This window comes from Solanum verrucosum, unplaced genomic scaffold (genome assembly GCF_900185275.1).
Source record: "Solanum verrucosum unplaced genomic scaffold, falcon-dt-bn FXZP01000252.1, whole genome shotgun sequence".
In the NCBI taxonomy this organism is placed as follows: Eukaryota; Viridiplantae; Streptophyta; class Magnoliopsida; order Solanales; family Solanaceae; genus Solanum; species Solanum verrucosum.
Window position 1 is genome coordinate 3,272,720 of NW_026019988.1, and position 18,350 is coordinate 3,291,069.

An 18,350-nucleotide genomic window follows, 5' to 3' on the forward strand; every position below is an offset into this window, starting at 1 on the left:
ATAACACAGATGTTTTAAGTTTTATTGTTGTTTGGTTTTTTTCTTTGACCTAACTTTGGGATTTTATTCTTGTTTGATTTAGTAGGGTTACTATAATGTTGTGTTATATAATAAACCTCAAGGAAGGGCATTGACGATGATACATTTGTTGTGGTTTTTATAGGATTTGTGGATTGAAGTACTAATAGGTCTCGAACATAGCGATTCAATATATATTTAAAGTTTATGAGTTTTGAATTTGTAAATTAATAATTCTGAAATTTATTATATGTATATATATTCAGTGAATCTCTCAAAAAAAAAAAATATAGGATTTAGATTAAGATTGTTGTGTTCTACCAAACCATTACTTCTCACGATAGCTCCGAGTCCGACCATAATCTCAAAATATCATTTTCACTTTTTTTTAAAATTAGGTTTGCAATAAGAGAACCCTTGCACTAAAGGAATGTGTATATCAAACTAATAATTGCACGATATGCGTTTGTTTATAAACTTCTACTCTTATCAAAGTTTAATTAATATGTATTTATATATCATTAAATCACATAATCATAATAAGTTGATATCATTTCAACATGTTGATTTTTAGCATAAACAAAACATTTTTTTAAACCCAAAACTTTCTAAAGTTTCCAATTCAGCAGCTAAAATAAGCTCTTGCAAACATAATAAGACCATTTGGGCTTGGAGACACAATTAGGTTAAGTTTTGGGCTTAATTGGTCTATGCAACCAGCCCAATGGGCCTTCACTCTGATGCTGTGGTGGAGGCCGGCTTGAGAAACAATCAACCACCCCTACCAAGTAGAAAAGTTGACAAATAAACTCACTTTATAGAATCGTACATGAGATTTCACTTCAAACGACTCATCGTTTAATTCTTTCATAAAATTGAAATCATTTTCACATTCGAGAACCCCCTTCCCCTTCTTCCACTCCTCCAACCCCCATTCCCCCAACAAACCCTATCTCTTTCTTAAAAAAATAATTTTCTTCTTGTTTTTTTTTTTAACCCCACAACATTCTAGAAGAATCAATAATGTTCTCATTCATTTTCCACAAAACATGAATCTCTAAAGTCAAATTACTAAATTGACATTTAGCGATTTCAGAATTTAAATTTTGTGAATTTTAGTATTATATCTATTGTATTTGTTCAAAATTATGAATTCAGAAATATTATTTGTTGTAAGTTTGCATCCACCCTTGTTGGTTACTTGTGGAGGTCACCCTAGAGCAAACCCGACCCCCACTCATCATGATAACAAAAAATTACTTTTTTATGATTTTATTCGCTTGGTGTTCAATATTTATATTAGGATTATAACTAATTGACTTTTAAATAGCGCCAATAAACCCATTTATCCCGCTACGATTTTGACAGTGCAAATCATCCTACAAACACCAAACTAATTTTATTAAAATAACGTGATGTGATTCATTGGATCAAGCATGTTAGTAATTACTCCTTCCGTTTAAAAAAGAGTGACCTCCTTTCCTTTTTAGTCTGCTTCAAAAAGAATGATGGTAACATTTTAATTTTAGTTTTTCACGTGACATGTTTAAGGCCATAAGATTAAAGGGCAATTTTGTACATTTGACATAACTTTAATTTAGGATCACAAGATTCAATTTTTTTAAATTATTTTCTTAAACTTCGTGTCAAATCAAACTAGATCATTCTTTGTGAAATGAAGGAAGTATTGAATTCTTGTCGTAGCATCCACGCTTAGAGGTCTATAAAGTGATTTCCATGCATAGATAGACCTTAGGGCCTTAGGCTCAAAAGACTATAAAGAGTAAAGCAAACAAGGACACATGTAATCGTTGAAAATTGAGTTTCTTTTTCCTCAGATGTTTGATATACGTATTGAATTTCGATTAAATTTGGATTCGCGTTGAATAATTTAACATTATAAGGTGAAATACTTTCTAACAAAAATAATTTCATACTCAGAGGTTGAACCCGAAATATCTGATTAAGAATTTTAGAAAAATAATGGAAATCCTAAAATAAACATTGTTGTTAACAACCTAACCACAAATTTCTAAATTATTTGATTCATTACCTATTATAGGAGATGGAGCAACAAATACATCCAATTTTTCTTCTTTAAGCTGAAAAGTTTCCTATTTCAAATAACCAAGAAGTCACCTTGGAAACTTTAATTTCTCCAATAGTAATTAACATCACATTCACAAGAATAAATGAAATGATTACAACAACTAGGAGGCACAGTAAAATATGAACTAACACATCAAACTTACTATTCCTTTCAATATAGCAAAATATTACTAATATTAATCAATTGTAGTGTTTTATTTGGTAGTTAGATTTATTTTAGAACTATGTAAAATTGAACAAAAATTTATTCTCCGAAAATAGTTGGGAAAATATGTTCTAATCGTTAACCAATAAATATTTTATCTTAGTTTCAATTTAAGCATGTGATATTCTTTCTTTTTTAGTTCGTTAAAAAGAGATAACACAATTTTATATTTAGTAAATTACACTTTCTATTTTACCCTAAATGAAGTCATGTGTAAGGAAAAGTCACACATTATTTATGATTTGTTTTAGGTCAATAAATTCAAAAACCTTTCTTTCTTTCATTCTTAAATTTATACCCAATCAAATATCATCGCATAAATTGAATCGAACAAAGTATATAACTTAAATGTCTATAAAAATCAAAAGTGCAAATAAAGATAATGGTTCAAACCCTATCCACAAAGAAGTATCCGATATTCATATTCAAACATAATTAAATTTAAATTTATATATTACAAAATTTATTTTGAAGCACAACACTTTTCAACGAGAATTCTTTCATTTCTAAAAGACTAAACTTGAAATCTATAATTAAAAATGACGAAATTCAACTATTTCATCACAGCTTAGATAAAACTATTTACTACTAGAAGACAATAAGTAGAAGAACATTAAATGTAGCATAGCAGTTCGAAAGTAAGTCAACAACTAACCCCTTTTTTCTGTCTTCAATCTCCTACATACCGACACCTTATAATATATCCCTCCGTTTTTATTTATATGTCATCATTTTTTATTTCACTTATATTATAAAATTAAGTAAGTTTATCATTCTATTTTTGTTTAAATTTTTTTTGAAGTCTACGTTTCAAATATGAAATTATTTATTTTGATTAATTAATTTGACCAATGAACATGAATTATTCATTTAATTTTTCTATGTTAATCATATGTATATTTTCAAGGCTAATAACTCACAAGGGTAAAATAGGAAAAATATTATAATTTATGCATTGATTTTATGAAATGATAAATATTATAGTTCAATTATTTATAATAAAAATGACATATAAAAAGAAACAGAGAAAATAATAAAATAATAAATGTCATGAAATATCCGTGTTTATCCATCTCTTTCTTCTCACCTACAAACACATAAAAGAATTAATGCACTTAACATCACATATTATCATGAGCACACACTAACGTGTGTATATTTTTAGTGGACCACAAAATTCGTCGCAGTCGCTATTAGCTTATTCTTTGGATATTATAAAAATATTATTTTACTGTAATAGCTTTTAAATAATTCTAAGTGAGGTAAATATTACACTAGTATAAATTGAAGTATTTACGATTTGGATAAAAATTGATCTAAAACGAAAAATTTAATCAATTACATAAATTAAGTTTATTTGGATTTGGTTTTATATTTTTTTTAAATCGATTGTATGTGGTTTGAATTTGATTTTGTTCGAGAAAATCAAAGAAATAATCGAATAAAATCGACAAATTATATACATATATCTTATCAATACATACATAATATATTATTTATATAAACAATTTTAAAAATCTTATTAGAATTGTCGCAATCTCTTCCTTCTAAGCCAAAATGATGGATTTTGAAGTTGTCCTCACAGTAAATTTAATGATTGAAAGTTCTATAATGTTAGTCGTTCTAACTATTTTTCGTTTTAAATGGATTGTTGTCATAACTTTTTTCTCATTTTGAGTGAATCGTTTCTCTTATTTTTGTGTTTGGTTTATAACTGAATAAACGAACTAAACCAATAAATATATATTATATTTGATTTGATTTTGAAAATTCAAAAACCGTTTATACTGATTTGATTTTGATTTTAACCAATAACCAATTCAAATCGAATCATGAACCCTCCTACTCACAGAGCTTGACAAACTTGATTGAAAGGGCATATGGAGAGTTTTGAACCTTAAACCCCCTTACTCAATCAACTCACATTACCACAAAAAAGCATTTTTTAGCGGAATGAGCATGCTTATTAATAGTGTTAATTTTTTAATCGATACTAATCAATTGTCATTGGGTTCAATGTCACTATATATGTTTTAGCAATATTTACAAAGAGTGCTAAACTTCTAAAATAGCATTATCACTAGTAATTGCCTCTAAAAATATATACTACCTCCGTCCCTATTTAGTTGTCCATATTTCCTCTTTTAGTTGTCTCTATTTAGTTGTCCATTTTGACAAATCAAGAAAGAACAATAATTTTTTTTTCCTATTATACCCTTATTTAAATAAAGTTCTCATAAATAAAGTAAATAAACTTACGAACTTCCCAGCATTGATTAGTTATCTTGAGTGAATTTATTTTGGAATTGTAAATTGTACTATAAGGATAAAATTGTAACTTCCTATGCTAATCATTGTTACCTTAGTTTGTGCGTCATTTCTAAAATGGACAACTAAATAGGGACGGAGGAAGTATTTAATAACAATTAAATTATTATTATTAAAGATTATTTTTAGCGTAGTGTCAACTACTTTTGCGACTACACTAAGATGTGTATACATAAGGGCATAATTCGAGTATATCTAATGGTTTGGTAAAATTTAGTAAGTTTAGTTTGGGTTCATATGTCTTAAAAAATTCAATAATCATTTGTACAAACATTAATTTAAAATCCAATAATAGCTTAATTTTGATTAAATTCCTAAGATTCAAATCTTAAATCCAATTATTATAAATATAATTTCAAATGTAGGGCCGAGTCAAATCTCACAAGAAATAATATCTAAAAATTACTTAATTAGGAAAAGTGAGGAATTGTTGGTTCAAAACTAGGATTATCCTTACTTCTATATTGAACATGCAACTAATAATTCTAATTACCTATCACACCGAATATTTATACTAAATCATATAACAAAATTAAAAGCGACAAAAATGTACTTGCAAATAAACACTTTTATGCCTTTATTAATTCATGGAGGAATAAATTTTTATCAAATAGTGTTTGATTAAAAATGTGGAGTACTCTGCTGCTTTGCAGAAGACACAGTGTACTGCTGTGCTCTTCTTGAGCAACAATATTTATGGCCCCCTACCCAACCCACTCCTATGCTTTTATACTTTTACTATATGGTCAAATTAAATGAACAATTTGTTCGGATGTGCTCGCTCCGTTTTATATTATTTGACTTTAGTTAACTTAATTGTATATAAAATTTAAGTAGAGGTGTATTTTTTTTTTGAATTGTCTTTATTAATAATGTTTTGAAGTATTAAATTTGACGATTATAATTTATATAGTTATTTAATATTAAAAATGATATGAAAAAAATTACTCTTCGAATTTAAAATGAACAGATGAAATATTATATTTATTTTTAATTTAGAGGCCAATAAAACGAAGAGGCCAGTAACAGTTTTTTTGGTAAGAGAGAGAAATTGAAGTTAGAAATATGAAAAAGGTAATCAACACCCATGCAAATTAAAGAAAATAGTACCTTTTTTTTTGCGTTGTGTTTGAATTTAGCGGACACGAATTTGAATTAAGTATTGTGTGAATGAAAAATATAAAAAAAGAACTTTTATTTTATCTCTGAAATAACTAAATAATTTCTTTTAAAAGATAAGGATGATATAAAATAATCAAGATTTGAAGTTTATCAGTTGAGATAGTGATATTATAACTAGATTCTTTTGAACTTGATTTATTTGATATAGAGCATAAATTATAATTTGATTATTGGTTTATCGTGTAAACTCCTCCTATAATGCATGTCTCTATAATCGGATACTTTTCTTGGCACTAGTTTACAATTTTTTTTCGATCGGATCGTTTAATTTGCTTTGATTATTGGTATATTGTATGTCATTGAATTCATAACTCATTTTATTTATTAGAGTCCCAATTAAATATTATTACAAATTTAATATAAATATACAATATCTCAATAAAAAATAGTGAATTTGTCTAAATCTATATGTAATATTATAATTAACAATAACAATAATTACTTATTTAGTATAAGTAAGGTTTGAAGAGAACAAAATCTACGTTATAAACATAGAAAAACTATTTAAAAACCCTCGATTCAAATAAAGCAAATAAAAAATAAGTACGAAAATAATAAAAGTCAAATATATAAATTTGTTGGTATATGAATAACATAATTGGTTTAGATTAGGGATATTTAGTTTGGGAAATTTTAGGTTAAGAAAAGTGTGATAGTTTTACATAGGAAAAAGCCAAAACTTGATAACGTGCATTATTTATTGTGCAAATGGAAGAAAGAAAGAAAGAGGGTTCTTCAAGCTTTGTACAATTGTGCAAAAGGGGAAGAATGTGATTTATCATGAATATAATAAAAATATGTAGACGTAATCATCAAAGATTACGGTGAAATGATAATATTGTAAGAAGTTGAATTTTGAAAATTATTATTTTAAAATATAAAAACTAGTTGAGTTTTAAAGTATAATTCAAATATTAAATATGTAATCCAATAAAAAATAGAAGGCAAAATATATTGCAAAAGTAAATGACTCTTCGCCTCGAGCTGAATTTTATTATGATCTTTAAAAAAAAAAGTCTATGACTTGAATTAAATCATAAATATTATAAATCTAACCTTCTTTTTAAATCAGAGATGGAGTCTAAGATTCTAATAGTTCTTTTAAATTATTAGATCTAAATTAATAGTTGATATATACACTAAATATATTTCTTAAAATAAGTATAAAATTTGTTCAAAATTTAATAGGCATAATACATATATAAATATCTTAATTAGATTTTAACTGACAATTATAAATACCAACGCCAATGTTATATTTATTTATGTAAACACAATTCAACTCTTATTTTTAAATTATGTGTTTAATCAAATATCACGGCATAAATTATATGAGAAAGAATTTTTTTATTAATTAAAACTACTACTACACAACTCAACTGAGAAATTAGTTACTGCGTACATACAATAGTAGTAATAAATAAAAATCCAGAAATTTACAAGGAAAACCGGCATTTCATAGTTGCCGGCAACTTTTTACTCTGTTATGTTTCCTTTTTTGAAAATCAAATTGGAGTATAAATTTTGATTGATATTCTAAAATGCGTCTTTATTGTATTAATATGAGAAAGATTATATTTTTTGTTTAAATTTATATGATTTATTTTTTTTATAAGTCAGTCTAAAAAAATGATATATTTGTATATTTAATATTTTTCTCTATTTCAATTTATGTGATACATTTTCAAATTTCGAGATTCAAACAACTTTATTTTTTTCATATATCTTTTAAATATTTTGAATTGACAATTATTATGACTTATAATATTTTTTACATAGTTTACAAATATATAAATTTAATCTCAAAAAAATTGAAGATTTCATGCACAATTTTCGGTCAAAATTAACTTTTGACTCTCGAAAAAAAATGTGTCACATAAATTGAGACAAAGAGTCAGAGTAACAATTTAACTTTAAAATATTTATTTTATCCTTAGGGCCCGTTTGGCCATGCGGTATGATATCATGATATGAAATCATGATATGGTATCATGATATGGAATCATGAGATGAAATTGAAGGTTTGTTTGGACATGCGATATGGAATTTTTGTGTTGTATATTTTCTCATAAACATAAAAATCTCATAAGTTGTAAAACTATTAAAATAACCCCAATTGTTTATTCAATCTTATCAAATAAACAAAAATTATGAAATCGCATAATAAATGATTACAAAGTTATTTGTTCTTCAGTTAAATAATTGTTTCATCTAACTTTAATTTAATTAAAAAAAATTGAACATAAATTGTACTTGATATGTTCATATCTCTCAACTACTCTTACAAATAACCTATAAAGTAGAAAAAAAACATACATTAGTGAGTAAATATTAACTTAGAAGTTAAATGCACTAAGATAAAAATTAACAAACATCACTAACTTCTAACTATTTACAAGAAAAATCAATAGTTAAATATTATTGAATAACGAAATTTTAAAAAGTTACCACAAGTTTGAGTCAAAAACACTTCTAATAAAATTTAATCAAAAAAATTATAACTAGTCCACTTGACTAAATATTAATAACTAATTGATCAAATTTTCCTAAGTCCTCAATCAATTGGACTTGATATCCTTCAATCATGTGAACGAACATTTTGCAAATACTAAGATTAAGAAAGTGCGGCACCGCCAATGAAAATTGTCTTTTATCAATATTATGCTTAGTCATAAGATTAAGACGTTTTTTTTATTATGAAAAATAAAAAAAGTATTACTCCCTTTGTTCTCATTTATATTCACCAAATGAATTTCTACTTTATCATTTATATTCACCAAATTTAAAGTGATAATAAATTTTATATTGGTGAGAATAATAAATTTTAAAAAGTAATGATGTCATTATAAATTTTATTTACATATGAAACAAATGATTAGTAGATATAAATGTGGGGTTGTTTTAACAAAATATAAACTCATGGATCAATTATTGTATTAAAATATCTCAAATCATGATATGAAATCACATGGTGATTCCATATCATGGTTTTTGGAGAATATGATATCACCTCTCATGATATGAAATCGTGAGATGAAATCAGCGTAAAATCGCATGTCCAAACGCTGATTTCATCTCACGACATCATATCGTGATATGATATCGCATGGCCAAACGCCTACTTAGTAAAATCATTTACGATCACACGAACTGCCAAACATATATGTCTTAATTTAGATTACAAATTTCAAAAATTCTTTTTTTCTTAAACTCCATATACCAAGTAAAATTACATCACACAAATTGAGACACAAAAAATAATACTCTTCATGTAGTTTCTCAAATATCTAAATTTAGCTCTAAAAATCAATCATATTAACTCGTGAAAAGTAAAATATGACAAATAAAAACAATACATACAACAATATTTATTCAGGGAAAAATGACAATTCAATGCACAAAGTATTTTCATCAACCGACTTTGGAAAAGAATCATAGAAATACAATAACAAAAATATATCAAATGAAATCTCATAAGGTAAAAAAAAGATAAATCCATATATGTATTTTTTTTTACTATCTCTTCGAGATAAAAAGACTGTTTTCGAAAAACCTCATAGAAGCTTAGAGATAAGTGATAACCTTCATTATTTATACACTCCATATGATTAAAGTGGTGAAATTTAGCTAAAGAAAGTTATGGAGTTTGAGGATCAAGAGAAGCAAAGAGATGAAGAAATAGCAGCTTCACCGACTCACAACGACAACTCCGACTCAACAACAAAAATGCCGCCGAGTCCTCAACTCGAGCTCGAGCCGTTAACAGCCGTTCAGCTCTGGACCAACAACAAGCCAAAATACAAAGAGTGCCTAAAAAACCACGCCATCGGTGTCGGCGGCCACGCCGTAGACGGCTGCGGCGAGTTTCTCCCCGCCGGCGAAGACGGTTCAATTGATTCACTCAAATGCGCCGCTTGTAACTGTCACCGCAATTTCCACCGGAAAATTGCACCGCCGCCTCTCACCGCCGCCGCCACCGGCGGTGAGCCGGTTCCGTTTGTTTACCACTCACATAATCAGCTGCCGACTTACTACAGAACCTTACCGCCACCTTGTGGGTATTTACAGTACCACGTGGCGCCACATCAGAGGCCGTTAGCTTTACCGTCGACTTCCGGTGGATATCGTGAGGATCAGGAGGACATTTCCAACCCAAATTATAGCGGAGGTACTAATTTTTCTTAGCTCGAAGTTCTATTTTCTTAATTCTCGCTCGATGTTTAATATCTATAATAAAGTTCGATTAAATAAAAATAATTCTACCAAAAATGATTAATTTCGTACACATTTTGTTTCCTATAGTGCAAAAAGGCACTTTGATGAAAGTATAATGTTTAAAGTAACTTAATTATACATTTAAATTATCTACATCGTCAGTATTTTAAAAAAATGTGCACCATGTATGTTACAACAGGTAACTTATCTAATTTTTAACATTATAGAGTTATAATTTTTTTTTATAAGTAAGATGACACGACTAATTAAACTATAATCCTCGATGATAATAGAATTATGTGACTAGTTTGTCTACAAAAATTGTGGTCAGAGGCGTATTCATGATTTCGTAAGAATGGGTGCATTATTACGAAAAGATGTATTTAAGATATAAATTTGATCGATTTAATCTTTACGTTCTTAACACTGAACTGTTAAACTTTAAAAATTATAGGTCCAACATATATAATACTACTAGTTTAAATTTTAATATACACATTTGATTTGATTTAATTATATAAAAATTATACCGTGCTAGTTTTTTTTAGGAATTTTCAATGTTACACATTTGAAAATTTTGAAAGATTAAAGCAAAAAAATAAAAGAAAAATTGATTGAAACACCAAAAGTGCTACCGATAATCACTCTGAGGGGTGTTAGTAACAAAAATAAAATAGATATAAGATTCAAATTTCTATATTTGCCTAAAGAGGGGCACCCAATCTTTATTGTATTAATATATGTTACTTTTAACGTGGGTTCACACTTCTATATTTAAATATTTTTTTAAAAATATAACACTACTATTTTTTATATTTAATCTAGAGAGGGAAGCATGGGTTCGGACCATGGAACCCCTCTAGATACGCCTCTGAATTTGTGGTAGACTACGACTATACTATAATTGTTTGAGTTTGTTGCGTTTTGCACCCCTAACGTATTTAATTTCCTCTGTAGAAGTTTATGATTCGCACCCTAGATAAACTTTGATTTTCGGCTAACCAGCACCCCAACTCTTCAATAGATTCCTTGTTGGAGTTCCATTTTTTTAATTAGGCAAATTGTATTTATTTTAATTGATGATTTCTCATATTCAACCTCTATAAAGTGTGAATCATAAAAGAGGACATATACGTTAGGGATGCAAAATGCAACGGTCCTAATAAGTGGTAATGGTGATAAAAATATTTTTATTTACTTAATTATATCTTTTAATAGGTTCGAAGAAGCGTTTTCGGACAAAATTTAACCAAGTACAGAAGGAGAAAATGCAAGAGTTGGCTGATAAATTAGGGTGGAGGATACAAAGGGAAGATGAAGAATTGGTGCAGCAATTGTGCAATGAGACTGGAATTACAAGGCAAGTGTTCAAAGTTTGGATGCACAACAACAAGCATACACTTGGTAAAAAACCCTAGAACCAAAAAAAAAAAATCCCATTATTTTTAGGTATTTTTGTTAATATTAATGTTAGATATTGAGTAATTAAGTACTTATTTTGTATTTCGGAAACTATGTATGTTAATTAGCTGGGTACAATGATAATATATTTAGTATAATCTCACAAATAAGGTCTGGAGAATGATAGAATGTACGTAGATAGACCTTATTTCTGTCTTGTGAGGTGAAGAGACTTGTTTTCGATGTTTCATATTTCTTAGTAGTAGTAAATTTTAGGCTCTTTTCTTCTAATTCCACTCCACTTGTTTAATTGGAAATTAATTAAAGTGCATGTTAACGGTGGGAATGTCAAATGTGATATTGTCTTTTACTTCTTCTGGAGTTCTTATGTGTGCACAATATATGTCAAAGGGTAATGACATCTAACGATGATTTGCAATTTCTTCATTCTTAATCGGAATAATTTTTGGTTTGATGGTTTCAAGCTCTTAGAAAGTTCTTTTTTTTTTGTTGAAATCGTCACCCTCAAAGTTAAATGCGTGAATTTGAATTTACTTAACCAAAGTTAAAACTTTCTTAAGCTTGTTTCCCATGGCAAATTAAAGTAAGTTCAACTTTTAATCAAGGCCAAACACATGTACAGCCCCTTTAACTTGTTCATATTTTTTTATTTTGGCACTTTATTTTAGCCTTGTTCCATTTTAATCATTTAACTCTATTTTTTATGGACCATTTTAACACGAAATGCTATTTTTATGATTTATTTATTTTTATATATATTCTTCAATTGCAACTTCTTATTTTAAATCGACACGTGTCAGTTAATTTTAGTTAAGAAATTAAAAATTAACAAAAATAATTCTTTTTAAAAAATAATAATTTCTTTTTAAGAGTGTTATGTATTTTGTGTGAAAAATAACCGACGAAATTGTGTTGGTTTTCTTTCTTTAAAATCACTGACAACCTAACAAAGTCAGTCAAGTTTTAACATTGTTTAGTAGTGTTATTAACAATGAACAAGAGTCTTTTTTAGTAGTGTTATTAACAAAGTCAGTCGAGTCTTTTTGAAGATGATTTTTTTATTCGTATTGATTTATATTAAAAATAAAAAATGAGTATTTGCGTTAAATTTAGATAACCTAGATGATAAGAAAAAATAAATAAGTAGTGTTATTTAATTTAATTGAATGTTTAAGAAAGAAAATCAAAGAACTTTCGTCAATTTATTTTCATGCAAAAATACAGAGTATCAAAAAATAATATTATTATTTGAAATTTTTTATGTTCGTTCGCGAATGTTTAATTTTTTAAATTAACAGGCACACGTCTATTTTTTTAAAATAAGAAATTGCAATTGAAGAACTTAAATAAAAATAAATCATAAAAATTAGTATAAGTATTTAAATGGTACAGGAAAAATGGAGTTTAAGGGTTAAAATGGAACAAGACTAAGTTGGAGTGCCAAAATGAAAAATGAGAGCAAGTTTAAGGGGTTATATATGTGTTTGGCCTTTAATCAAAGAAAAGAATGGAACTCAATTGATTATTATTTTTATAATGATGGTGTATGTCTGGTTAGTTTGCGAACACCTCGAATTAATGGTGAAACATATTATGTTTTCTCTCATTATTAGTACATATATCAAATAACTTTATCGATAAAAAAAAATTTCAACTATTTTCTTCTCTTGAAACTTTTTGGCATTCTCAGATTAGTAGATTATTTAAAAGAAAACTTATTATTAATATTTTATTTTGAAAGAATAAAAAATGATTGATTTTGTCATAGATGAAGGAAGAAAGTAGAAAAAGAACAAAAATTGTTTGATCATTCATGAATGTACATGCAGTTTTCCTAGGGAAGGTAAGAGCTGAAATAAGCATAGTAATAATATTAATTGTTTTTTCATTTTATAATAAAAAAATATTTTTTTTTGACATATTTCTTGGAAATGAAAATTTTGGAAATTAATATAATTACAATATATTCTAGAAAGTCGATAGATCCAAAGCTTGATTCCATTTTTTTTAAATAACTTTAATCTTCTTTTTATTCTCCTTTTTTGCTTCTTCTTCTCATTCCTTAATAACTTTTTCTTTTTTATGTTTTAAAAGAAACATGTGGGCACTACTGCAACATATCAGTAGCATGCATTATAATATTCCTACATAATTTAATTTCTTCTTCTTGTACTTTTGTGCATGAAAGATCCCTATATATTGTGGTTTGGGTTATATTTATTTGTCGTAGCAGATAACATATAGAGTTATAACCATCTAAATGTCTTATAGGTCTAATTAATTCAGATGCGTATCATATTAATTTGTTAAAAAAAGTGCTTTTCGTTCGAGATATTTGATTAAAAGTGAATTCATTCCATTACTTTCTTTTATGGTGTAGAAATTTGTCGATAGAGAAATACAAAAGTTGTACGATTCTATAATTGAAGACTAAGTAGGTATTTGGACATGCGATTTCATATCGCGAGATGAAATCAACGTTTAGACATGTGATTTTACGTTAATTTCATATTGTGATAGGAAATTCCAAATTCTTCAAAAATCATGATTTGGAAATTTCAAATCAAGATTTGAATTTTTTCAAATACAAAAATTGACTCACAAATTTATATTTTGTAAAAACAACCCACATTTATATCTACTAACAATTTATTTCATATGTAAATAAAATTTATAATTCATATCATTACTTTTTAAACCATTTATATCTCATATAATGACTACTCTCACGAACATACAAATTATTATTATTACTTAATCAATTCCTACTTTACTATTTATATTCACCAAATTTATTATTTTTATCAAATTTATTTACCAATCAAGTTGACCAACAAATGACTCAGAGTAATAATGTTGGTTTGTCTTCTCTATCATCTAATAGAGAAATGTAAGTTCAACATGAGAAGATTTGTTCATACTATGTGAAATGATTCTATTAAAGAATGTTCAATTTTTTTTATTGAATTAAAGTTTGATCGATAAATGTTGTAATTTTTTTAGAATATCTTTGTGATAGTATATTATGCGATCTTATAAAATTTTGCTTATTTGTTAAAATTGTATAAAGAATTGAGACAATATTAATAATTTTACAACTTATGAAGTTTTATGTTTATGAGAAAAAACATACAACATAAAATGTCCAAACTGCATGTCCAAATAAAACTTCAACTTCATCTCATGATTTTATATAACAGGGCCAAACATGACCTAAATGAGAGAGAGACGAATTCAAAATTTGAAGTTTGTAGATTCAAAATTTTAGTCCATTTAAATTACTGAGTTCTAAATTATGCATATTTTATAAATTTTTCGAGATAAATATAAATTTTTAATCAAAATTATTGAGTTCAATCGAACTCATAATTCGTATACTAGTTCCGCCCCTATATATTAGTATTATCTATTAGATGGTTATTGTCAGTTCCCAATCTTCCCAATTAATTAAGGACCATTTTGTTCATCATTTTTCTCGAATATAAACCCTAATGAATTGTCAACATCAGGCAGGGACACTATTCGAGGACTTTCTTATATGGTTTGAGGAATCTTTCTCCTTTTCGAACTATATTTTTGGGACATGAGTTAAGTCCAAAGTCCATTTAATATAAATTCTTTTGAATTGTGCGAGAAATTATAATATACTCTTAATTCATGATCGTGTATGCTCCAGTCCGTACATTAATTATTTGAACATCAGTGTGTGAGTGATAAGAATGCCCCTTATCTGACCTAGAAATGTAAGATCAATCTCGAAACTCCTAATTATATGATTTGAATAATCCTCTCTTTTTTGAGTTATCTTTCATTTTAATTTGATTGAACCCAAATCATGTGAGGATTGTGAATATACTCATGGTCCACGATTGTACACATGGCTCTAGTCCGGACATTATCTAGTCTAGTGGCGGAGTCATAAATTTCACAAAGGATGTCCAGAAATAGCATAACCAAAACTCTTTTAAAAAAGTAAAACTAGTGAGATTGAACACACAAGTGCTTCCTCATTCCAAGGAGGTGAAACCACGTTATAACAACTTGTTATGTTAAGGGTGTCCAAAATATGTTATTTTATCATTTTGTGTATCATTTTATTTGTATACACATGGTGGTTAGGGTGTCCAAAATATTAATTGGACACCCTAACCACCATGTGGCTACGCCACTGATCTGAACGTGACCCACATGATGTTGGGTTTTAAGGGTGTGAACATGAAATGAAGGATTGTGACTCTTCCGAAGGGTTGTGACCTTTATGAAAACAACACATGCGAAACTCCTTATATGACTTGAATAATACTCTTTTTTCAAATTAACTTTTGGGAGGTAAGTTAAACAAAAAATTACAAATAATTCTCATGTACATGTGCTCTTACATGTCCTTGATTAAATACTAAAGTAGAAGACAACAAATAAGAGTACAAAAAAGCTATAAAGAGGCAGAAAATAATTGTGTAGTATACAAGTCAGCAAGAATTGCAGAACTGCAAAAACAAAAAGTCCTCTAAAGCACTGACGGAATTCATGTGATCCCTTAAAACATGTATAGCCAACTCGGATTGAAAGACACGTGACTAGACAATATGTTCCATCACAAATAATTCGTAAATATTTAAGTCAAATTAATGAATATTACATGCATATAAATATTTATATTCAAGAGTTTAACTAGTAGTTATCGACAGTGTAAATATATTTGCACTATTAAATTATTTTTACTTGTTATAATAAATAATTTGTCTTATTTTTAGGTTAAAAATCTTATGTTTGAAAAATTTCTATTGATATTTTTATTCAAATATCCTTCTGATACTTGTCGCAGAATGGAATACGTAAGGATATTTTATGAAATTATTTATCTCATTTTTTATATGAAATTAATAGCTAGAAATTTCACTGTTTTAATTAAATGGTGGGATAAAATAATTTTGAAATTAGCTAAACCTCAAATCAAATATGAGATAAAGTTAATTCTGATCTCAAATTTATTATCCTTATTCATATGTACCAAACGATTAGGGTAGAAGCTTAGTACTTCGAAGTGTGGTAATGTCCATATATACTAGTAGCTACGTAAGAATGCATTGCCTTGATGTACCAGTAGTAATCGTAGTATTGATCTTATTATTTTCCGTGCTTCGATTTTTCTTATTATATGTAATTTGTGTAGTTTGGTAATAATATTATATTGTTATTGTTTTGTTTTGCTAATATATGTTGTTTTCTGTATTTATATAGCCTTTTTTTTCTAGACCGTTTGTTTTGAACCAAGGATGAGAGAAGTAGTATTGAGAACATCCCTAATTAACTTGATGTAAATTATTAGTTTCGTGTCTAAATTATTGACAACCTTAAAAACACATCTTTATCTTGATTAACTGAACTTAAATACATGTTTGATCTTTCAACATGCGTGAAATACACCTCTAAATTCTCACCAAGTTTAGAGATGTGATTTCAACACTTCTCTCAACTTTTTATTAAGTGCTCCATGCTCCTACAAGAGTTTGAGACCACTTGTTATGTCATGTGACAGATTGAAGGTGTATTTATAATCTTAGTTTAGTTAATCAAGTAGAATGATGTTATTAAGGCAATCAATAGTTCGATGACATAACTAATATTATGTGGCAAGTTCAAAAGTGTTTTCAATACTTCTCTCACTAAAAATCTATCGAAAAACACTCTCTTTATCTATTAATTTTGAATAAGATCTACGTATAATCTACCGTCTTCCAATATTTTATCCAACTTCCAAGTACCAAACAACCTTCCCCACTTCCACTAGTACCTACCCTCTTAGGGTTTGCAGACTCACAAATCATAATTTTCTCAGTATTTCTGTTCTATTGTCAGCTGGAAGGAAACCAATTATACAAGGCATATATTTCTGTTTTTGGAATTGTTGAAACAGATAGAAAATCACATCACTCCTTTTATATTGTTAAGTCACTATTACCCCAGTCCAATATTAGTTGTTCCTATAAATAAAAATAAAAATAAAAATAGTTATGTTTTCTTGTATTTTACTTTTACAATTAATTCTTGTAAAAAGTGTAAATAAATTTTAATGGTACAACTTTTTTAAGGAGTAAATTAATAAATTATTCTTTTTATTATGATTTTTAATGAAAAGTGGAGAAAATAAATATTCACTCTCCGTCTATTTTATGCAGCACCCTTGATTTGATACATGATTAAGTAAAAAAGGAATACTTTTGAAAGCTGTGATCTAAAATGATTCTTAGATATTTGTGTGGTTGTAATTATTTATCAAGGGTAAAAAGAGGAATTTTAAAGTATTTTTTTCTCTAATTATAGTAAAATGATATTCTTTTTTGCGACCAATTTTAAAAGAAAAAAATGTCAAATAAAATAAGACGGAGAAACTAATAACTAAATATAAAACGAAAATACTATTTTTTTAGGTAGTGATGTTAAGTCATTATACTTCACTGTCATACGTTACCCTCTTCACTTCAATAATTACTATTTTTCTCTTTTCCCCTCTTTTCTTGTGCTTGATTTAATTTTAAATTTGCAAGAGAGTTAAGAAAAAACATAAAACTTCATAAATTTACGGCATTAAATATTTGAAATAAGCTTATAATAACATAAATGTAATATACTTATCTTAGATCTACTTATATAGTTATATTAGATCTACTTATCTTTCTTTAACTACATGCCTAATTAAACTAGTTCATAGGGGGATTTCCACAAACTATTTATGCTAATGAGTTCGTAAGTGTATTATATGCGGGGATAGAGCTAGGTCATAAGTGTGTCATTAAGTCTTCTTGTAGTATGAATGTCCACTTATAATATACATAAAATATTTAGTTTTATGGAGAACATGTCTCGCATA

At 27.4% G+C, this 18,350-nt stretch overlaps 1 protein-coding gene across 1 annotated transcript; it reads left to right on the plus strand.

Moving 5' to 3' along the window:
• Nucleotides 1–9,458: 9,458 nt before the first annotated feature.
• On the plus strand, nt 9,459–11,756 carry LOC125818918 (zinc-finger homeodomain protein 2-like). Its single transcript, XM_049498429.1, has 2 exons — nt 9,459–10,010; nt 11,276–11,756. The coding sequence occupies exons 1-2, from the start codon at nt 9,482–9,484 to the stop codon at nt 11,473–11,475; spliced, it is 729 nt and encodes a 242-aa protein (XP_049354386.1). The 5' UTR covers nt 9,459–9,481; the 3' UTR covers nt 11,476–11,756.
• The last annotated feature ends 6,594 nt before the right edge of the window (nt 11,757–18,350 follow it).

Coding starts and splice junctions, on each gene's coding strand:
- LOC125818918 (XM_049498429.1), top strand. CDS start 9,482: ATGGAGTTTGAGGATCAAGAGAAGCAAAGAGATGAAGAAATAGCAGCT. Junction 10,011..11,275: donor CAACCCAAATTATAGCGGAG/GTACTAATTTTT, acceptor ATCTTTTAATAG/GTTCGAAGAAGCGTTTTCGG.